Source organism: Nerophis ophidion, linkage group LG10 (genome assembly GCF_033978795.1).
Source record: "Nerophis ophidion isolate RoL-2023_Sa linkage group LG10, RoL_Noph_v1.0, whole genome shotgun sequence".
In the NCBI taxonomy this organism is placed as follows: Eukaryota; Metazoa; Chordata; class Actinopteri; order Syngnathiformes; family Syngnathidae; genus Nerophis; species Nerophis ophidion.
In genome coordinates, this window is record NC_084620.1 from 20,704,851 (window position 1) to 20,728,814 (window position 23,964).

Sequence of the window (23,964 nt, forward strand, 5' to 3'; positions counted from 1 at the left end):
CGGCTTTCTTGTGCATTTTCAAGTAAGCTTTTAGGGCTATCTTAGCTTTTAGCTTCCCTGCTCCTGCCTGTTTTTCCTTGATGAGTAACATGTCTTTCAGTCCTCCAGTGATAATAATACAGAGCGTATATAAGCCACACCAACTACATTTTAGAAGAATATTTTTCCATAGATTAGCCCATCCGGACTATAAACTGCAGATACTGTATATACGTTGTGAAATGAGTTACTTAGACAAAAATATTTTGTACAATTTTATTTACATACATTAATTGTTCACAAACGGTGTCTGCAACACGGCAGTCAAATGCCTGATCAAACAAAACATAAGTCATCGTCATGGACCCACTAATTGCGGGAGCTAGCTCTCCAATCAGCTAAACAGACTCAATAATTCCATCGTGACATTTTGGTGAACTTACTAAGGAATTCTTGAAACTGAAACAATACAAAAATAATGTTATTTCAAGTTAATAATACAAACACAAACACTCATTAACGTGTTAGCATATTAGCTAATGATATCGACGCTAACTTGATTACTTTACGTACAAATATGCATAAAAACACTCCTACTGACATCACACAGGACGGTTTAGTAAGTATAAATTATTTTAGTCAAATTGTAAAACTTACAAACTGTGCTTGGGGTGATGAATAAATAATCCTTTCGAGCAGAAACACTATGAATGGTAACACTTTTGGTTGAAAGCATTAAAACGGGAAGTACGTTTTCAGCCTCCAACACCTGCAGTGACCAACCTCGTACAAATGATGGCGTCATATCATATCAAAAACAATAACATATCAATCAACCAGTCAAAGTTTATTCATAAAGCCCTTTATCACAAGTGTCTCAAAGGGCTGCACAAGCCACAACAACATACCTTTTCAGTGTGTCTGCTGGTGTTCAATAAAATCTATTGAACACAAAACATTATGGTTGTTAGCGAAGAATAATCCATAAATTAGTTGTATCGTTTTAAAAACCGCATGGTTCAAAGCGCAGGAAGAAAGTAGCAGCTTATAGTTTGGAATTTACATTAGTTTATATGCTGGAATGAGGGATTATTGACTTTGGGGAGCGGTTGCACACGGTGTATGGCGATACACAGTTAGTTGCTCTTTGGCAGTTATTTCTTCCATTTGGCGGACTGAGCACCAAAAATATGAATCAAATTTGAAAAAATCTAGACGATTCCGGCATAATTAGAATGTAAAACCCGGCTCCCATCGATGCCTGATGCTCGATGCCCATACCTAGACCCGACCAAAGAAAGCGCCCTGGGTTGTGGCTTACGCTGTTAGCCGAGCAAGCTAACACAGGCTTGCTTGATTGACTGTGCACTCCAATTAAAGGAAAAAAACTTTTCTTTGAAGAAACAACACTTAACTCTCTTTCTGTATAATCCCCAGGTTCCTGGATGATAAGGGCTACATCCTCTACCCTCAGATCGGTGACCGGCTGGACCTGATCTGTCCCCCGCTAGACACGGCTCGCTCCACGCCGGAGTACGAGTTCTACAAACTGTACCTGGTGTCGTCGCGGGAACAGGCAGACCGTTGCGAGGTAATGGGCGCGCCCAACATCGTGCTGACGTGCGATGAGCCTACGCGAGAACGCCGCTTCACCATCAAGTTCCAGGAGTTCTCGCCCAACCTGTGGGGCCACGAGTTCAAGAGCATGCACGACTACTACATCATTGGTGAGTAAACGTGTGTGTGTGTGTGTGTGTGTGTGTGTGTGTGTGTGTGTGTGGCGTGATCAAGGCTTTGTTGTGATTGCACGCTTGATTTCTGATTGTGCTGGAGTGTGTTTGTTTATCACTCTGATGGCCGTTGAGATTGCGCGGGTGCGTTTAAGACTAACGAGGTCCTTGTGTGATCCAGACTATGGGCAATAAGCGAGGGCAGTGGCGTAAAGAATGCCTTTTTCTTGCAGTCTTGATTGGTATTTGTTTGTTTGATCGCACAAAAATGGAAATGTTAAGGTAGTTGGAAACACTTTTACAAATGAAAATAGATATGCTGATAAAAATGTTTTTATACTGTACAAGTAATACAATGACTGCAATCCAGACACCCCTAAATGACCTTCTAACTGACTTTAAAACACTTTTATAGAGATTAATTATAGTTTTACATGCTGAAAACAAAGTAAAATACATACACTGTATTTTCCGGAATATAAGTCACTACTTTTTTCCGATGCTTTAAATCCTGTGGTACGGCTAATTATTGGATTTTTCTTCACTAACGGCCATAGTGTTTTGTACTAAACAAATAGTTTTAATAAAGTTGTTTCTATGTATATTCCCATTCATCCGAATCATTGTCATCTCAGGACATTCAAACGATCGCAACTGGACTGTTTGGTTTGTCTTAGAAGATAAAGTTGTGTTATTGTTTGTACTACGGCGCCATCATATAAACGAGTTTTCTCAATGCAGGTATTGCAGGTTGAAAATATATTTTTGTGTTTCATGCGCTGAACCGGGAGCAAAACTGTACATAGTGTTTCTGTTCAAAAGGAGTCGTTATTCATCACTCCAAGCAACAATTTTAAGTTTTACAATGTAACTAAAACAATGCATACATTCTAAACCGTCCCATCTGTGATGTCTGTAGGAGTGTTTTCATGTATATTTGTACGTGCTATCTTAAAGGCCTCCTGAAATTAGATTTTCTTATTTAAACGGGGATAGCAGGTCCATTCTATGTGTCATACTTGATCATTTCTCCATATTGCCATATTTTTGCTGAAAGGATTTAGTAGAAAACATCGACGATAAAGTTCGCAACTTTTGGTGCTGATAAAAAAGCCTTGCCTTTACCGGAAGTTGCAGACGATGACGTCACAGGGGTGAGGGTTCCTCACGTCCTCACATTGTTTATAATTGGAGCCTCCAACAAAAAGAGCTATTCGGACCGAGAAAACAACAATTTCCCCATTAATTTGAGCGAGGATGAAAGGTTCGTGGATGATGATATTGATAGCGAAGGACTAGAAATTTTTTTTTTTTAAAAAGGCGATTGCATTGGGACGGATTCAGATGTTTTTAGACACATTTACTAGGATAATTCTGGGAAATCCCTTATCTTTCTATTGTGTAGCTAGTGTTTTAGTGAGATTAAATAGTACCTGATAGTCGGAGGTGTGTGTCCACGGGTGTCTTGAGGCCAGTGTCTGTGGGAAGTCACGGCAGATACAGGGACGGCGCAAACTCCACAGATCTCCGGTAAGAGGCGACTTTTTAACACAATTTTCTCACCGAAACCTGACGGTTGACAAGTGGTCGGGAACCGTGGTCGGGAACCATGTTCGCTTGACCGCTCTGATCCATATTAAAGCTTCACCTCTGGGAATTTTAAACAAGGAATCACTGTGTGTTTGTGTGGCTAAAGGCTAAAGCTTCCCAACTCCAACTTTCTACTTTGACTTCTCCATTATTAATTGAACAAATTGCAAAAGATTCAGCAACACAGATGTCGAGAATACTGTGTAATTGCGCGATGAAAAGAGACTACTTTTAGCCGTAAGTGGTGCTGCGTTAATATTTCCTGACAGTCCGTGACGTCACGCGCACATCGTGACGTTTTCAACAAGAAACTTTAAAATTGCAATTTAGTAAACTAAACCGGCCGTATTGGCATGTGTTGCAATATTCATATTTCATCATTGATGTATAAACTATCATACTGCGTGGTCGGTAGTAATCGAGCTAGCGTCGATAGCACTAGCAAAAATGCTAACACATTTAGTCGTAAAGTGGCTGTGTTAGTATTATTAACTTACAGCGACATTCTTTTTTTTTGTTGTTTTAGTTTTGTTTGATCAGCTGTTTGACAGAAAAATCTTTCTTACCGGTATACCTGCAGCCTATAGTCCGGGGTGGCTAATATATCTATTAATATAATTAAAATACAGTACATGAGCAAATAAATGAATATAAATTTTTTTTTACTTTTATTAGAGAGTCTTGTTGGCAAAGAAAGCAATGAGTGAGGGAGAAGTTCTAATATGAATGCATTGATCATAATGTCAATACACAGGAATATGTGTAAGGTATGTCATATCTAATGTGTGCAGTTTGGTTCTGATCCAAATCCAGACCTATCGGGGAGAGGTCTGGTTCCAGTTTGTCTTGTGTCATTTCAAGTATGTGTTCGTGTGTGTGTGTTTAATCGTGCGCTGCAGCTGTACCCAGCCACGGGCATGTTTATTGTTCCTGTCAGACTTTGCAGTCACCGCAAATGGCGAAAAAAGCGGTTTGTTTTTGCTTGATTCGGAGCAGCTTGTTCAGACCGCTTCAGGACCCGGTGATGAGGTCATCAAGGCGAGGAGCGATCACACGGGATGGAGCGTTCTGGTAAACCTCGCCAGAAACCTGTGGGTTGTTTTATCTGTGTTTTTTTAAGAGCAGGTTTTTAGTGCAAACAGGATGCAAAACCACCTCAGGAGTGAAAAAGGGAGTCGTTTGATTCTCTCCTCCCACGCATGCGGGATGCACTCAGGTGTGCACACACTCTGTTCGCTTCCTCTCATCTGTAGAGAGTAGTAAAAAAAAGCCAGCAGGAAGAGAGAAATGTCGCTTTGTGTCGGGAAGCCTTACCTTCCCTAAGATTTTTTTCTTTCATTCACGCATTCTAAAGTCATATAAATATTTGAGTCAAAATACAAGCTGGGCCACATTTGCACAAAGATAAACAACAAGAGTGAAGGAAGAAAACACAGGTGGCCATTCATAATTTAAATGTGATGACTATTTGGGAACAACTTTACAGAAAAACTGAAACTATTTTTTTCCATAACAATGTAAATCCATTGAATTTATTCCAGACACCCAGAAATATTGACACAAAACACATTTTTTAGAGAATACATATAGTTTTACGTGCAGAAAACAATGTGACATACATAAAAATGAAGTATAAACTTGATACATTACCATTTATTAAGGGTGTGCCGATATCATCCAATACTTTTTGTTTTGCTGATATCGGCTGGCACCTAAAATCTCTGACAGAATCCCCGATACAAGTGATCCTTCAGCATGTTTACTTGTGCAAAGATGGACAGCCAGTACACATCTGCTCAGTAACCTTGTGGTTGGAGTGTCCGCCCTGAGATCGGTAGGTTGTGAGTTCAAACCCCGGTCGAGTCATACCAAACACTATAAGAATGGGACCCATTACCTCCCTGCTTGGCATCAAGGGTTGGAATTGGAGATAAAATCACCAAAAAATCATTCCCGAGTGCGGCCGGCGCTGCTGCTCACTGCTCCCCTCAGCTCCCAAGTGGTGGAACAGAGGTTAATTTCACCACACTTAGTGTGTGTGTGTGACTAACAGTGGTACTTTACTTTTACTTTAACTTTAAATATTCTCTAATAAGCACACAAGGTTGGTCTCTTATTGTATTTTAGTCAAGTCATTTACCAAAGGTAAACATAGCTAGCAGCTACGTAGCTGCCAAGCACACAATAGCACACAAGCTAGACGTATGTAATAAGTGTGTCACGATGGGCTTAGCCAGAGTAGGACCCCAAATGGAGATGAATGATGGAAAAGATAGACGACACAGAAACACTGCGACTAAGTCACAGTGGACGAGGAGCGTTTGATGAGCAAAGGCACAGGAGGCGAACACGATCGGATGGGTGATTCATCAGAAAATCTACTGCCGCTGAGCAATGGAACTGGAGAGCTTAACCATGTACCGCAACAAAAAGGAGATTGGCTGCAGCAGAGCTGCTAGATTATGACAAAGTGTAATTGAACAGATTTGCTGTCGAGAACACCACATTGTCAATATAAAGAAGTATCGATTCATTCTAGTTGCATAATACTTAGACCAGACCTGAGAAAATTAGGTCCGGGGGCCACATGCGGCCCGTTAAGCTTTTCAATCTGGGCCGCCGGATATTCCCAAATATTTTTTTTAGATCTTTAAGATGGAAAATGTAACTGCCATTATGATATGCAATGATGTTTTCTAATGACTGTAAGGCTTAAACTATACAAAGTATTTAAATTGTTGGAATCTGCGCTTTTGGATGACATACCAGTTACTATGGTAATCTAATTAGTTACTATGGTCATCTAATTAGTTACTATGGTAATCAAAGTCACAGCGGTACCAAGCAGTGTGGCTGGGGAGCGTTTCCACAGACGCGGAAGGAGATTTTCACAAGTTCTAAAGCTTAGTGATGTATCAGATATATCAGATTGTAGGTGGGTTTGTTTTGTACCCTTCGCGTTCATATTTCACTGTTTGTTGCATTTTTGTTGCATTTCACCTGATTGTAAAACGTGTCGATCAAAAGAGGGTGTGACATTCCTATTTTGTCAATATTCAGTGTTTTCTCGTTCATAGAAAAATTTTAAAATCCATTACGTTTTTTAAGGCTGTCATAACATTTTTAGCATTCAATCAGGCGTTATTGTGAGTTTTTGTATTAGTGTTCCTAAAAATAGATTTACTAGCCCCCACACACATTTTTTTCTCTAAACGTCGCCCCCGAAGTGAATCATTTAACAAACGTGTCCGCATCATTAATGTTACTGCATAATTCAATTAATTATTTTGACCACTAGGAAATTGAAATTCACATTCCACTTTATGAGCATAAAATAAGTCATAAGTTTAGTGTTTTTCATACCTCATTGTAATTTCACTTAATTAAGCCTTTTTCCAACATTCCACACTACAAAATAAGAAAAGTAAGTCACACAATTCTTGCTCATATCATCCATTTGTCCATTTCCTACCGCTTGTCCCTTTCGGGGTTGTGGGGGGTGCTGGAGGCTATCTCAGCTGCATTCGGGCGGAAGGCGGCGTACACCCTGGACAAGTCATCACATGGTCAACACAGATAGACAAACAACATTCACACACTAGGGCCGATTTAGTGTTGCCAATCAACCATATCATATCGGATATTAAAATATCAGTGTCGGCCAACATTTAAGGCTCCAATATCGGCATCATATCGAAAGTGAATAAAGTTGTATCGGGACAGTGCTGTCAATTAACATCTCTTTTACCTTTATTGAAGACGCGTGTTGGCAAAGACGGCGATGAGCAGAGGGGTACTTTTAAACTTTGAGTTCTTGCTTGAGTTCAATGATGTTTCTCCCCTTCTTTATCGATTGCTGTAAATCTACTGTATTGCTATAGCAACAATGTTGGTGTCCGTATCGGCCAATAGACAAGCTTACAGTATTGGACAGGAAAACCTAGAATTGGCCCATCCCCGCTAATAATAATGATAACAACAAAAGGAGAATTTTGTGGTATTTATTTTGCAACGGCTTTATCTTTCAGCCGAAAGTGAAGCACCTTCCTCACCTTTATCTCCACACGCACAGCCTCGACCCATCGATTGACAGGTCCAGTCATAATCAATGGAGGCTTGAGGTCACACACACATGCACATACACACTTCCGCTCATACCTGGTAATTAGGAGAGGTGGATAGTCGAGGAGGGCGAGCGGAGTAGCTTAAAGCGGAGAGCATCTGGCACTGATAACTTATTGATAACGACATGCGAGCTGTAATTGGGCTCGTCCCAAACGAAGAACGCCGCTTATGGTGTCTGGCTTAACGAGGCTGCTAGATCGTTAATAATGCCCTCATCTAACGACTCGTTTTTAGGGATGGGGGTCATATCTGCTGAGCCGCAGATGACCACACGAGAAGAGATTGGCAGCCATCTCGCTTGTGCATCAATACGTTTAAAGGCCTACTGAAACCCACTACTACCCACCACGCAGTCTGATAGTTTATATATCAATGATGAAATATTAACATTGCAACACATGCCAATACGGACTTTTTAGTTTACTAAATTGCATTTTAAAATTTCCCGGGAGTATCTTGTTGAAAACGTCGTGTAATGATGTCATGTACGTTAGGAATATGAGAGCTGCACACACACACAGCTAAAAGTTGTCTGCTTTAACGGCATGATTATACAGTTTTTTGGACATCTGTGTTGCTGAATCTTTTGCAATTTGTTCAATTAATATTGGAAAAGTCACAGTAGAAAGATGGAGTTGGGAAGCTTTAGCCTTTAGCCACACAAACACACGGTGATTCCTTTTTTAAAATTCCTGGATGTGAAACTTTCCTATGGATCAGAGCGCAGTCAAGCCAACATGGATCCCTACCGAATGTCAACCAGCAGGTTTCGGTGAGAAAATTGTGGTTAAAAAGTCAGTTCTTACCGGAGAAAAGCTGAGCTTGTGCCGTCCATAGCTGCCATTGACTCCCTTGAGACATTGGCGTCAAGACACCCGTGGAGACACACCTCCGACTATCAGGTAGTGTTAAACTACCTAAAACACTAGCAATACAATAGAAAGATAAGGGATTTCCCAGAATTAACCTAGTAAATGTGTCTAAAAACATCGGAATCCGTTTTTTTTTTTTTCCTAGTCCGTCGATATTAATATCCTCAAACACGAATATTTCATCCTCGCTCAAAATAATGGGGAAATTAACGTTTACTCAGTCCGAATAGCACTTTTTGTTGGAGGCTCCCATTAAAAACAATGGGAATATGTGAGGATGGTAAAATCCTTCAATTCCTGGCAATAGCTCGTTGAGAAATGTTCTAAAACTGTGCAACAATTTGCTTACAAAATGGTGACCCTCGTCACATCCTTGTTTGTGAATTACTTAACATTTCATGGAAGCTGCTTTTATACCAAATCATGGCACCCACCTGTTCCCAATTTGCCTGCACACCTGTGGGATGTTCCAAATAGGTGTTTGATGAGCATTCCTCAAGTTTATCAGTATTTATTGCCACCTTTCCCAACTTCTTTGTCACGTGTTGCTGGCATCAAATTCTAAAGTTAATGATTATTTGCAAAAAAAAAAAATGTTTATCAGTTTGAACATCAAATATGTTGTCTTTGTAACATATTCAACTGAATATGGGTTGAAAAGGATTTGCAAACTATTGTATTCCGTTTATATTTACATCAAACTCAATTTCCCAACTCATATGGAAACGGGGTTTTTATATGTGAAATCCTATCTTGTTTTTACAAAATATGATGTTACCACAAACCATGTTGAATCTGAATCTGATCTAAAAAGAAAGCAATTTAGAGGAAATTGACAATTGTCTCCTATAATGTTTAACAAACAACGTTAAACCTCATTATAGTTGATGTAGAACAGGGGTCTCCAAACTTTTTTGACTCAGTGGTCATATTGGGCTGAAAAGATTTGGCAAGGGGAAATCATGTAAAATGAAAAAAAAAATATATATACACAGATAGCCTAAAGTACATAGTATTTTTAGTGTATATATCCATCCATCCATCCATTTACTACCGCTTATTCCCTTTGGGGTTGCGGGGGGCGCTGGTGCCTCTTTCAGCTACAATCGGGCGGAAGGCGGGGTACACCCTGGACAAGTCGCCATCTCATTGCAGGGCTTATAGTATATACATATATGATTTATTTATGAATACATACACAATGTATATGCAGTATAGCCTTTAGTCACACAAACACACGGTGATTCCTTGTTTAAAATTCCTGGAGGTGAAACTTTCCTATGGATCAGAGCGCGGTCAAGCCAACATGGATCCCTACCGAATGTCAACCAGCAGGTTTCGGTGAGAAAATTGTGGTTAAAAAGTCATTTCTTACTGGAGAAAAGCTGAGCTTGTGCCGTCTATAGCTGCCGTCGACTCCCCTGAGACACTGCGCGTCAACACACCCGTGGAGACACCCTTCCGACTATCAGGTACTATTCAACTCACTAAAACACTAGCAACACAACAGAAAGATAAGGGATTTTCCAGAATTAACCGAGTAAATGTGTCTAAAAACATCGGAATCCGTTTTTTTTTTTCCCTAGTCCGTCGCTATCGATATCCTCAATCACGAATTAATGTGGAAATTGACGTTTTCTCAGTCCGAATAGCACTTTTTGTTGGAACCTCCCATTAAAAACAATGTGAATATGTGAGGAGCCCTCAAACATGTGACGTCATCGTCTGCGACTTCCGGTAGAGGCAGGGCATTTCTCTTAGCACCGAAAGTTGCGAACTTTATCGTGGATGTTCTCTACTAAATCCTTTCAGCAAAAATATGGCAATATCGCGAAATGATCAAGTATGACACATAGAATGGACCTGCTATCCCTGTTTGAATAAGAAAATCTAATTTCAGTAGGGCTTTAATTAACCTGTGGCGTCACACCACTCACTTTGCACACGTGTTGAACTGTGCGTGCAGAGGTTAATTTCAAAGTCTATTACACGTTAGTTTTAAATCCACTTCGTTAGCACCTGTCGTTAGCATGCTACTATGCCGCCGTTGTCGTTGTGGACAAGTACTAATGGCTTCATTTGCAAACCTCGTGGAGAAAGTTTTTCATCTAATTACTTTGTTTTGGAAGGTCACTAATGTATTACAGATGCCAGCGCTTTGTAATCAGATTACTCCAATCCCATTAAAAGTGATTCTTTTCCTTCCCGCACCCCCGGAGAGGGGAGAGAAAGAGCGGCAACATTGATTAGTTATACTCGCTGATGGATGTTTTCACTCATAACATGAGGTCAGAGTTTATGTAAGCCCCTGTCCTCGGGTCACACACAAACACCCCAAACAGACACGCTCTGGCCAACAGGGTGAAGGAGCCAGCCAAAATGTCCACACGGGGAGAAATGTCCCCACAATAAAGGTGGCATGTCAAGTTGGAACACAAGCAGATCAAGGTTTTATCCTTCAGAAGGGGCGAGAAGGCTTTAAGTCAGGGGTGTCAAACGTAAGGCCCGCGATCAGGTTTTATCCGACCCGTGGGATGAGTTTAAGTATACAAATGTACCTGAAATTTTTGAATGAAAAGTAAAAGCTGTTCTAAATGTGTCCACTGGATGTCGCAATATAAATTCTTTGTATCTTTGTAGAAGATGCCACATATGTACAAAATAAACCACGTGATGTTAGTACATCCATCGAGGAAAATGATCAAACTACATAAATAACATCCTGTAATTTGATTTTGATACCATTTTATTTTTTTTATCTTGATGGATTGAAAATGAACACCAACGAGTTGACCGATGAACATTATCACATAATTTTTTTCAGAAAATATAAATAACGACAAATAAATTATTAACCGCAACATGTAAGTGTAAAAAAAACCCAACAACAACACATTATGATTTCTACATTTGTGCTTGTTCTATTTTTAAACAAAGAAAAAAATATGAGGTTGTCTTTATTTCTAAGTTATCGTGCCGTGGTTTTACCAGACCGCCCCACTTCGGAGTAGATTTTTCTCCATGTGGCCCCCGATATAAAATGAGTTTGACACCCGTGCTTTAAATGGAATTGACGGGAATCTTACAACAACTTGCTATTCGATTCTAATTCTTAAGGGTGACGATTTGATGTAGAAATTAATTAATTATCTAATTCTAACCTGATTTACCCATTCCTTGACCACTTTTGGCATGTGTTTGGGGTTATTGTTCTGTTGAAACACACAACTGCGCCCAAGACCCATCCTCCTGGTTGAAGATTTTATTTTGTCCTGAAGAATTTGTAAGTAATCCTCCTTTTTCATTGTCCCATTTACCGTCTGTAAAGCACCAGTTCTATTGGCAGCAAAACAGGCCCAGAGCATAATACTACCACCACCATGCTTGACGGTAGGTGTGGTGTTCCTGGGATTAAAGGCCTTACCTTTTCTCCTCCAAACATATGGCTGGGTATTGTGGCCAAACAGCTCAATTCTTGTTTCATCTGACATCACCTGGACAAAGATAAGACCTTCTGGAGGAAAGTTCTTTGGTTGGATTCTGCAAATTTGCAGCCGAAACTTTGGAAAGGACTAGCTTTAAAAGGCCTGTACACCCACATGATATATTATGATTAGGGCTGGGCAACGATTACAAATTTTAATCGAATTTAATCGCACTATTTCGCTGATTAATCGCGATTAACTGCATTGTATACGCAAAGCCCAATAATAAATTCAAAAGTAGTGTGTAGTGCACCTTTTATTGGAATATTCCCCCACATGAACAAAAGCGCCAAAACATTTGTTGTGCAAACACAATTTAAATCAGTCCTTGTTAAACAGTAGCAGTTAAATGGCATATTTTATGAAAATCAACTCAAAAAATGTAAGTACAAACATTTAAGCTCATTACTACCACTGCCAGGGTATTTAAGTTATCCTGTTTGTTATGGAAAATAAATATAATCTACATACAAATCTCTGAGCCACAATCATAACATCTGAACAGGCAATTTCTGAGGTAACAGCAGAAACATTTTTTTTATCAGGGATCTTATGTTTAAAAAACCTATATTATAGGTAGTGGGCTGTTTTAGGGAATTTTTGATCAAATTATCCGTAGTAGCAATATTAATAATGTTGTGTTTATTCTGCGTAGTGCACTTAAAATAATTATGACCATATCTAGGAATTGATATGATGGGAATTTTCCGATTGTTTGCTTGGTGCTTTGACAAACTGAACGCATATACATGGTACTATATTGTGATGTTATGAGCCAGGGAAAAAAAGAACTACCCTACCCAGCATGCAACAGGAGTGACGAGCATGCGCGGTAGGTTGTGTCGCCATGACGGCATCTTGTATGTTGTGATATGCACGCTCTGAAAGTAAACGTTAAGAACTCAGCCAACACTCCTCGTCTGCATTATTCATAAATAGACAGACAACACATATACTCCGCTGCTTCACAGGCCGCTGGATTGAGCCGGCAAAGTATTCCCATGCTAGCTAGCCGGTCTAGCAAGCACGCGTCATTCAGTCCAAAACGGCCCGATCCATCCACATCCAGAATTGTCTGGCGGTCGTAAGTGATCCCGGAGTGACCACGCTGTAAGCATGCCATGAAATTTGCAGAATTGTCCGGTATTTTTGCCAAATGTTCCATCTTTACCAAGAGCCCCTCGACGCCGGGCGACGCCATCTTGTTAAGAAAAGGCGTTAACAAAATAAAAGCATGTAAACAACATACGCAAATGTGCGATAAAATAATTGTCGGCGTTAATAGATTGATGAGTTAACTCATAATTAACGCATTAATTTGCTTACCCCTAATTATGATCATATCCTAAAATCCAACAGAGTACTAAAAGACAGCTGACTTCTTCAGACAGAAGAAAAATGGAAATTGAAACATCTGTATGCACCAAAAACTTTAAGCATATCAGTATGTGGAGTAAAATTACAGAACTGTTGGAGAGCTGTCGGTGTTTACTTCAGTATGTATTCTTTATTCATTCAAAAATACATCTAAGTATTTATTTTACATTATTCAATAAGCTATCTAAATGACAAAACTAAATTGGCTCTAGAGTGTGAATGTGAGCATGAATGTTGTCTGTCTATCTCTGTTGGCCCTGGGGTAAGGTGGCGACTTGTTCAGGGTGTACACCGCCTTTCGCCTGAATGCAGCTGGGATAGGCTACAGCACCTCCCGCGTAGCCAAGAGGGACAATTGGTAGGAAATGGATGGATGGATGGATGTACTGTAATGTCAGGGCTGTAGAGCGCATTTGAATTTTTTCGGACTGTAATGTGCAATAATGTTATATGTATGTGTGTATATATATTCATATGTATGCATATATGCATGTATGTGGATATATATACATATATATAGATAAATCTCTTATTTCTATCTTTTTTTACTATTTATATTATTATATTGTATATGCACCTTAGGGGATCTGCTCCAATTTCGTTGTTCTTTGAACCTGTTCACTGCAATAATGACAATAAAACTCTATTCTATTCTATTCTAAATAAAAGCCGCAGCCACCTAACTTTTATTGTATTTTTCCTTTATTTGGGACACAAGTCTATAAATGTACACATTGAAACATTGAGTATCCATACAGGTGCTTGTGTTCATTCACAAATTTAACAAAATAGTAGACTTCCGGAATAGTCACTGAGTACGGTCTTTGTTACCCTCCTCGCTCTGCGGTCTGGACTTTCGGGCGGCTATTTCCGATTTTGATGGCCGCGTAGATCGCTTTTGGCATTGGGGCTACATTTCTTCATGTCTTTGTGATGAGGGTGAGTGCATAAAGTGCTAAATGGCTGGCTGAATGATCGTGTTAGTCCGTTTGATTTGACGCGAAAAATGTCATTGGTCTTGTGTGACAAGGCTAAATTGACTTGTGACATGTCAAGCTTCCTGAACCCCGGAAAAGCCATAAATTAGCCGCAGCGTTCTCTAAAGCGCAGGGTTCAAAGCGTGGGGAAGGAGTAGCCATTTAAAGGTCATAAATTGCAATACATGTATATATATATATTTTTTTTACCCTACACTTTTCACAGAATGAAGAAGTACATTTTGTCTTCACGGGGCGCGATGCCCTTCACTGCGTACGTCTCTCACTTATCTTCACTGAACGGATGCATGATCACGTCGGTGCACACGGGGGCTTTCTCTGAATGTATGCAGACTCACACACACACACACACACACACACACACACACACACACACACACACACACACACACACACACACACACACACACAACCGGGTGGTCGTAAACATCCTCAGCATATAAAAGTTTGCTGACTTGTGGGGAGAGCTGCTAACTCACTGTGGGACTGCAGTGTTGTTGTTTGCTGTGTGTGTGTGTGTGTGTGTGTGTGTGTGTGTGTGTGTGTGTGTGTGTGTGTGTGTGTGTGTGTGTGTGTGTGTGTGTGAGGGGGTTAGTATTCACAAGTTTTTGTTGACTACGCATGGATGCGGACACCAGCGTGGGCGTGAATGAATGAATGACGGAACTCAAGGAGTCGCAGCAGTGCTTTTATGGAGCTGGACCCCCAGGGCTTTGCGGAGAGACTGGTGCACAAGAATTGACATAAACAACATGGCCCCCACCATCATTTATAAATAATAGAGGAGTACGTGGACCCCAAAGGAGGCTACACCTCTAAAAACACAAGTCTTGTATGTTCTGTTTGCTGTCTTTAATTGTGAGTTTCTTTGTGTGCGTGTGATTGTTTGACGTGGCAGTGCGTGCAGACAGCAATGTCAAAGCCTTCAATAATGCAGAAGGTGCTCGCTGGTTTATTTATCAGGGTTAAGCGAAAATAAATGACACAACTGCCAGATTTGGTTAAGCGGCACACGGAGGGGCGATGGGAGGGTGCTGAAGGTGAGCGACTGATGAAGAGGAGCAAGGAGCAAGGATTGGAGACAAAAGAGGGGATGATGCAAGAAGAGCTGCACTGAGGAGTGAATGAGCTGCACCTCCATCGTGTGTGTGTGTGTGTGTGTGTGTGTGTGTGTGTGTGTGTGTGTGTGTGTGTGTGTGTATGTGTGTGTGTGTGTGTGTGTGTGTGTGCGTGTGCGCGTGTGCGCGCGCGCGCGCGCGGAGGGAAACGGGGTCAAAGTGAACGTTTGAATCCTGGGAGTCCTGAGAAATCGATATCTGCTGAATATTTGATCATGTCCAGGGCCTTCTGATTTGTAGACGCAAAATTGAACAAACTGAGAGGAAGAAGAGAGGAGAGCAGGACCAAGTGAAACACTAACAATATCATTTCCACCAGAGTGGCTGAGGAAAAAAGACCATAACATTAAAGCAAAAAAGGATTGGCTTATGAACCCTAATGAACTCTTTTAAAAAATTGTAATCATTGGTTTGGTTGTGTAAAATCTGTCCTTTTTTTTAGGTCATTTGTAGGCAATTTGGAAATGATAAAAGAACCAAATGAAAAATATACAACTGCTTAGCTTTTAATCTTCTCTTTATTGATTGTTTTTAAAATGAAGCTGCTAGCAGGTATTTATCCAAAAAATACATACAACACAATGATAAATATTAAATTGGACATAATAGTTAAGGTTTCATTTAATAGAGGTGCAATGATGTAATAAGATACAACAATGTGAATGATTAATTTATAAAGTTAAAAGTTAAAGTACCAATGATTGTCACACACATACTAGATGGGGCGAAATTATTCTCTGCATTTGACCCATCACCCTTGATCACCCCCTGTGAGGTGAGGGGAGCAGTGGGCAGCAGCGGTGCCGCGGCCGGGAATCATTTATGGTGATTTAACCCCCAATTCCAACCCTTAATGCTGAGGGCCAAGCAGGGAGGTAACGGGTCCCATTTTTATAGTCTTTGGTATGACTCGGCCGGGATTTGAACTCACAACCAACCGATCTCAGGGCGGACACTCTAACCACTAGGCCACTGAGTATGTCTAGTAAATGGAAGTTCCTTATTGGCTGATATGCAGCCTTAATAGTTATGTCTTTTAGCGGGCGGGGCACACTGCTTTCTACGTTATTCTTGTATTTCCCTGGGGAGACTGAGTGTTCCCAAACAGGAGACTTTAACGACAGAAAGTGAGTTTCAAGCTCTGGCTTCTCCCTGGCACTATCTCCATCTATGACGTCCGCTAGCTCAAGTCAGGACTGTTGTTACTTACTGAGTTGACATGTGACTATGTTCTTCTGTAACAAATAATCCATACATCCATTTTCTACCGCTTTTCCCTCTCGGGTTGCCGGGGTGCTGGAGCATTCCCCAGCTACATTCAGTCGGAAGGCGAACTAGTAATAAGATTAAAGTTACTTCACATTAGTCAGAGAGGAACTACAAACGCCTCATAAAACAATGATTGAAAGTTATATCAATTTAAAACAATTATTTATATATTTTGTCTCATTATGTGCAGTTAAAAATACATCCACATGCTTAATAAATTATTTTTTAAATTAGTTTTAAATTGTTTTGAATTTTGCTCAGCTAAAAATTAAACAAAATGGAATTTTGTTGAAGACAAAATGTAACTAATAAAGTAACTTGAAATCTATCTTGGTTACTTCTACAATATTGTAATGGTTGCTTTTACAATGAGTAAATCAGACAGTGTTCAGTAAAAGTGTCAACACTGTTGAATATACTATATGTGTGTGTGTGTATATATATTCACAATTTTAACATGATATGTGTGAGGAAAACTCAAATACAAACACCGTTTCCATATGAGTTGGGAAATTGTGTTTGAGGTAAATAAAAACAGAATTCAATGATTTGAAAATCCTTTTCAACCCATATTCAATTGAATGCATTACAAAGACAAGATATTTGATGTTCAAACTCGTAAACTTTATTTTTTTTTTTTGCAAATAATAATTAACTTAAAATTTCATGGCTGCAACACGTGCCAAAGTATTTGGGAAAGGGCATGTTCACCACTGCCTTTTCTTTTAACAACACTCAATAAACGTTTGGGAACTGAGGAAACTAGTTGTTGAAGCTCTAAAAGTGGAATTATTTCCCATTTTTGTTTTATGTAGAGCTTCAGTCGTTCAATAGTCCGGGGTCCCCGCTGTCATATTTTATGCTTCATGATGCGCCACACATTTTCGATGGGAGACAGGTCTGGACTGCAGGCGGGCCAGGAAAGTACCCGCACTCTTTTACTACGAAGCCACGCTGTTGTAACACGTTGCTTGGCATTGTCTTGCTGAAATAAACAGGGGCGTCCATGATAACGTTGCTTGGATGAAAACATATGTCGCTCCAAAACCTGTATGCACCTTTCAGCATTAATGCACCCCCATACCATCACAGACGCTGGCTTTTGAACTTTGCGCCTATAACAATCCGGATGGTTATTTTTCTCTTTGTTCCGGAGGACACCACATCCACAGTTTCCAAATATAATTTGAAATGTGGACTTGTCAGACCACAGAACACTTTTCCACTTTGCATCAGTCCATCTTAGATAAGCTCGGGCCCAGCGAAGCCGGCGGCGTTTCTGGGTGTTGTTGATAAATGGGTTTGGCTTTGCATAGTAGAGTTTCAACTTGCACTTACAGATGTAGCGACCAACTGTAGTTACTGACAGTGGTTTTATGAAGTGTTCCTGAGCCCATGTGGTGATATCTTTTACACACTGATTTCGGTTTTGATGCAGTACTGCCTGAGGGTTCAAAGGTCCGTAATATCATTGCTTACATGCAGTGATTTCTTCAGATTCTCTGAACCTTTTGATGATTTTACGGACCGTAGATGGTAAAATCCCTAAATTCCTTGCTCGTTGAGAAATGTTGTTCTAAAACTGTTCGACAATTTGCTTACAAAGTGGATACCCTCGCCCCATCCTTGTTTGGGAATTACTTAGCATTTCATGGAAGCTGCTTTTATACCCAGTTATGGCACCCGCCTGTTCCCAATTAGCCTGCACACCTGTGGGACGTTCCAAATAAGTGTTTGATGAGCATTCCTCAAGTTTATCAGTATTTATTGCCACCTTTCCCAACTTCTTTGTCACGTGTTGCTGGCATCAAATTCTAAAGGTAATGATTATTTGCAAAAAAAAAAAATGTTCATCAGTTTGAACATCAAATATGTTGTCTTTGTAGCATATTCAACTGAATATGGGTTGAAAAGGAGTTGCAAATTATTGTATTCCGTTTATATTTACATCTAAAACAATTTCCCAACTCAGATGGAAACAGGGTTTGTATATGTGAAATCCTATCTTGTTTTTACAAAATATGGTGTTACCACAAACCATGTAGAATCTGATCTAAAAAGAAAGCAATTTAGAGGAAATTGACAATTGTCTCCTATAATTTTTAACAAACAACTTTTACCTCATTATAGTTGATGTAGAACAGGGGTCTCCAAACTTTTTTGACTCAGTGGTCATATTGGGCTGAAAAGATTTGGAAAGGGGAAATCATGTGAAATGAAAAAAATATATATATACGGATAGCCGAGAGTACATAGTATTTTTATAGTATGTAGCCATTCATCCATCCATTTTCTACCGCTTATTCCCTTTGGGGTCGCGGGGGGCGCTGGTGCCTATCTCAGCTACAATCAGGCGGAAGGCGGGGTACACCCTGGACAAGTCGCCACCTCATCGCAGGGCTTACAGTATATACTGTACATATGTTTTATTTATGAATACATACACATAATGTATATTCAGTATTTATATTTATACAGTACTGAAGTTAGTGTACTTACATAGATATTAAAAACATATGTGTATTGTAAATAATTAAACTTCTAAATAAATTTGATATCAAAAGCACGACACTAACTTTATTTGTGTTTTCCTTATTATTTATTGCAACTCTGTGTGCTGTCTCAGAGTGATCTGTGATCACGGTTGCACAGATGTTTTTATATGTAATCTCTGATTGCAATGCTCTAAATCTGTTTATTAATTTCATACCAAATTGAATAGGGAAGTTTGCCAAACATGTAAGAATGCAGTGTAACCTGCCCTAAATCCATATGTTTGAGATTGATCCCCAATACGCTGTTAAATGGATGCGTGGGCACACACATACAAAGTACACTAATACACACTTTACAACCCTTTTTTTTGGCCAAACAGCAGCGCGTTGGTTGTGACAAAACAACAATTGTTTGTACCAAAATAACATTTCAGTTTGCAGTGATTAAAGCAAACTACAACAGACAGAACAACAACACATTACTTCAATGACTTCAGCTTTGACAACCCCCGCACATTGGACCCTGGCAACAATGCAATACGAAGTACAAACGACAACCCGTTTATTATTTAGTGTACGTCCAAGTTCGACTCCTACCTTCTTTACTTCCCTGACGACCTCCTTAAAGTTCTGTAATCAATCAGAAATATCCAGCAGCTAAAAAAAAATTAAACAATTTAAGTTAAAGTTAAATTACCTATGATTGTCACACACACACTAGGTGTGGTTGAAATTACCCTCTGCGTTTGACCCTTCCCCTTGTTCCAGGTGAGGGGAGTAGTGAGCAGCAGCAATATCCATGCCCAAGAATCATTTTGGTGATTTAACCCCCAATTCCAACCCTTGATGCTGAGTGCCAAACAGGGAGGTAATGGGTCCCATTTTTATAGTCTTTGGTACGACTCGGCCAGGGTTTGAACTCACAATTTACTGATCTCAGGGCGGACACTCCAACCACTACGCCACTAAGTAGGCTAAAAAGCGCCAAAAATACTTCATTTACGTTTTGTGACTTACATTTTAACTAAGTATTAGTGATATTGATATTAAAAGCGCTAACGCAGTTGAACTTAAACTTAAACAAGCCTGTGTGCCAATTAGGACATGATCGACTAATCAGCTGCTTCCTGGTTTCCTTGCTTGTCAAACTTTATTGTAGATCATAAATCGTGACTCTTGCCTGAATAGTAAAATAATGAGGATGTATTTCGACAAGTTGGTACACTTTGACAGCCAATGGCGAGAAAGACACGAAACGATGCTTGGTCACACACCCCTTTTCCTCGCAAGGATTATGAGTCATTCTTTATGTAAAAAGGAAAAATATGAACATCCTAGCAATCAACATCCTAATGACAGCAGACATTGTACACCAAGTGATGTTTTATTATGTTTGTTGAAGCTTACAGTGAGTAGTAATCAGTAGTGTTGTGAAAAAGCGATATGCGTTTTTGAAATGAATGTGCCGCATATAATTCAGAACATGGAGATGAGATGCTCCAAAAGACTCATGGGTGTCTCCTACACCCAACATGACACAAATGAAGAATTCCGGCAAAAGATCAGCCAAGCCTGTCAGGCTTTCCCCTGACAGTTTGTTTGTGTTATTTCCTGTTTTTAGTTCCTGTCAGCGCTCTTATTTTGTCGGTTTCCTGTGTTTCTCCCTGAGCGCTTTTTTCCCTCAGCTGTGGCTGATTGGCACCTGGCCACACCCCTTGTAAATCAGCCCGCTTCTATTTGAGTCTGTTTTTGTCCTCAGTCAGTGCTGGATTATTGTATTGTCATGCCACATGTCGCTCTTGTGTCGTTGCTACCTGTCGTGTCGTGGATTGTCGATGTCACTTCTTGTCGCTCTTGTCGTATCTTTGCAGCGTAGCGGTAAGCTATATTTTGTTAGCTATTTGTAGCTTACTGGCTTTTGTTCCCTGCTTCCAGTTTTGTTTTCTAAGTACAAGTACGACTTCTGTTTTCCATGCTAAAGTTCCTTTTTTTTTTTCTAGCTCCAGTGCTTGCTCCCTTAATTTGTTATCCACCCACGTGCGTGCTTTTTGTTTGTACCCTTTGTTCGTTTTTTGTCTAAGTATTTTAATTCAATCATGTTTACTTACAAAATGCCTGCCTCCTTCTCTGCATCTTGGGGTTCGGAAACAACAAACTACCGTATGACAAAGCCATCGGCCAACATGATGACCTGTTCACCACGGTCATAAAGCGGAAACTGTAGTGGTACGGACACATCACCAGATCCTTAGGCCTTGCAAAACCCATCCTGCAAGGCACCGTACAAGGTGGCAGGAGACGAGGGAGACAAAAGAAAAGATGGGAAGATAACATCGGAGAATGGAATCACCGGAAACTCACTGAGGCAATGAGAGCTGCTGAGGACAGAGGGATGGAGAGAGCTGGTCAAAAGAACGTCTGTGGTGCCCCAACGACTCTTCGGGGTTATGGGATAAGTTAGGTTAGGTAGGTGCCGTATATGCTTAAAATGAGCAAAATACGTAAATATTAAATGTTATTATGAATGTGCCTGTTACTACATTACATATACTTACATCATGTATATAAAATATTTTATGGAGGTGTTTGGATGTTCTTTTAAAGGCTGTATAGACAGAAGTGAACAGGTCTTCCAGGCTCCATTGTAAGCAGACATTTGATCACATGTATTTACTAGTTAGAATGCATTAAAAAAAAAATACTTCCGTCATGTCTTATAATGATTGTGAACGATAGGCAAAATTCTAAACACTCCGCGGGCTAATCTTATTTTTTAATTTGTCTGGTCTCGCGGGCTCAATTAAGCCGAGCCGCACTTGGCCCGCGGGCCTCGGCTTGGACACCCCTGTTGTAGAACCGTATTATATTAACTAAAGAAGAAACTTGTATTTAAAATCCTATGTGGGGCGGCATAGCTCAGTTGGTAGAGTGGCCATGCCAGCAACTTGAGGGTTGCAGGTTCGATTCCCGCTTCCGCCATCCTAGTCACTGCCGTTGTGTCCTTGGGCAAGACACTTTACCCACCTGCTCCCAGTGCTACCCACACTGGTTTAAATGTAACTTAGATATTGGGTTTCACTATGTAAAGCGCTTTGAGTCACTCGAGAAAAGCGCTATATAAATATAATTCACTTATCACAATTCACCCTCAATGATTTCACAGGTGACAAGTGTTTGGGTCTTGGCAAGTTATGATTTTTAAATTGAAAAAGTATTTTCGTCTTTTGAAGCACTTTGCTAGTGTGTATAGAGCTTGATAAGTCATTTATCATTAAAGCTGCATCCAGCTCATCCACTGGGATCGTTCCAGAACCGACTCAGCGGTCTGGAAAAAACGTTTATTGAACTTTTAAAAGTTTCTACTTGGTCTCAAATGACAAATATTACTTAAACCTTTCATCCTGGACCTCCGTGAATCTGACTGTACGTTCCTATTTAATGCGTCTCATCTCCACCGCTCTCCTCCCTTTCCAATACTCACCTATCTGCAGCTATTTGTGACGGCCTTCCAATGCATCAGGCAATGCATTTCCTCACAGTCCAGCAAACACATCCACTTCTGGAGGCAACCTGCCTCTCTTCAACTCTCATGTGCCAAAGCAGCTCGAAATCAGGCGCCAAAAGTGGAAAATGGAATAGAATGAGCCAGCAGGGCTTTGGAAGAAGAATCATTTTACTGATTAATGCCCCCTTTGCACAAAAAAACAACAACTTTATAGCATAGTTTCCCCAGTACCTTAACAAACATAGTTTTTTTTCTTACCTTTACATTAAAGAGTAATTTTGCTATTAGAATGCATGCTTTACACTTACCAGTAATGGAAAATGTAAAAAAACCCCACTCATTTTTATTCTACAGTAATGAACAATTTTGAAAGAATATTGCAGTAACAAAAAAAGTGAAAATACATCTTAGTCTGCACCCCAGGTTGGTATTTTTGTTATCCTGTCTTTGCATGAAATATATATTAGTCTTTTGAATATATGGCTACCGTTATGAGTCTAGTCTATTGACTAATTTTGTTGAAATAAATTAACTAAATGGATAAAATACACTTCATAGAAAATATATATGAAATAAATAAAAACATTTCTGCTTGCGATAACATCCATTTTCTGTTGTAATAAATGTACCACAGGGACTTTTTGTACTTTTTTCACGTGGGCATTATTAATAAGAACAAATAAATACTATCCACCAGTGTTCATTTTGTTGACTAAAAATGTTTGTCTTAGTGATCGTCAACGACCTTTTTTCCCCTCACTAAAATAGGACGATAAGGCGTAAAAAAAAATGGACGGTGACGGAATGAATTGACAATTTAGTCGACGAATAAAACTGGATGAAAATAATTGACAGACAAAATCCAATCATATAAATTTTGTATTTAGGTGTGTGGGACAAGTTAGGAATATATATAATCATAGTAAGTTTGGATTTACCACCGGGAAACAAGACTATATTTTAGGGATGTAAACGATAAACGGTAATTAATGATGACGGCGACAACACTCTCCAAGATTAGTATTACCCTTTTAAATTAAAATGATCTAAAATCCGAGATCAATAACTTCACTTTGATAAACTCACAGCGTACTTGCTGGTGCCAGCTCGCGAGCTTAATTGCCAACATGAAATCAAAACGATTATGTCTTTGCCCGTTAAAAACAACATACCCCAATCAAAACTTATATAAACCCATTACTGTCTGAGCAACTGAGCCAGTCAGTTGTGCACATTGAACCTACAAGCTGTGCTCTCTTAGCACGGAATTATAATCGACCTTTCCTCAGAGGAAAAGAGACAAGGTGATTTTTTGGTGCGTTCAAATACCGCTGAACAGACTAGGACAGACACAACGCCCGCCAGAAGTGACACATAATTAGAATAGATTTTATTTATTATACACTTTTCATTTATACTAA

General features: G+C 39.8%; 1 protein-coding gene across 1 annotated transcript in view; it reads left to right on the forward strand.

The window, feature by feature from the left end:
- LOC133560359 (ephrin-B3-like) overlaps positions 1-23,964 on the forward strand; it is a 184,918-nt gene that overhangs the window by 84,980 nt on the left and 75,974 nt on the right. The window contains exon 2 of the mRNA XM_061912813.1: positions 1,417-1,706. Within this exon, the coding sequence (XP_061768797.1) occupies positions 1,417-1,706 (290 nt within the window). The remainder of the gene's footprint in view (positions 1-1,416; positions 1,707-23,964) is intronic.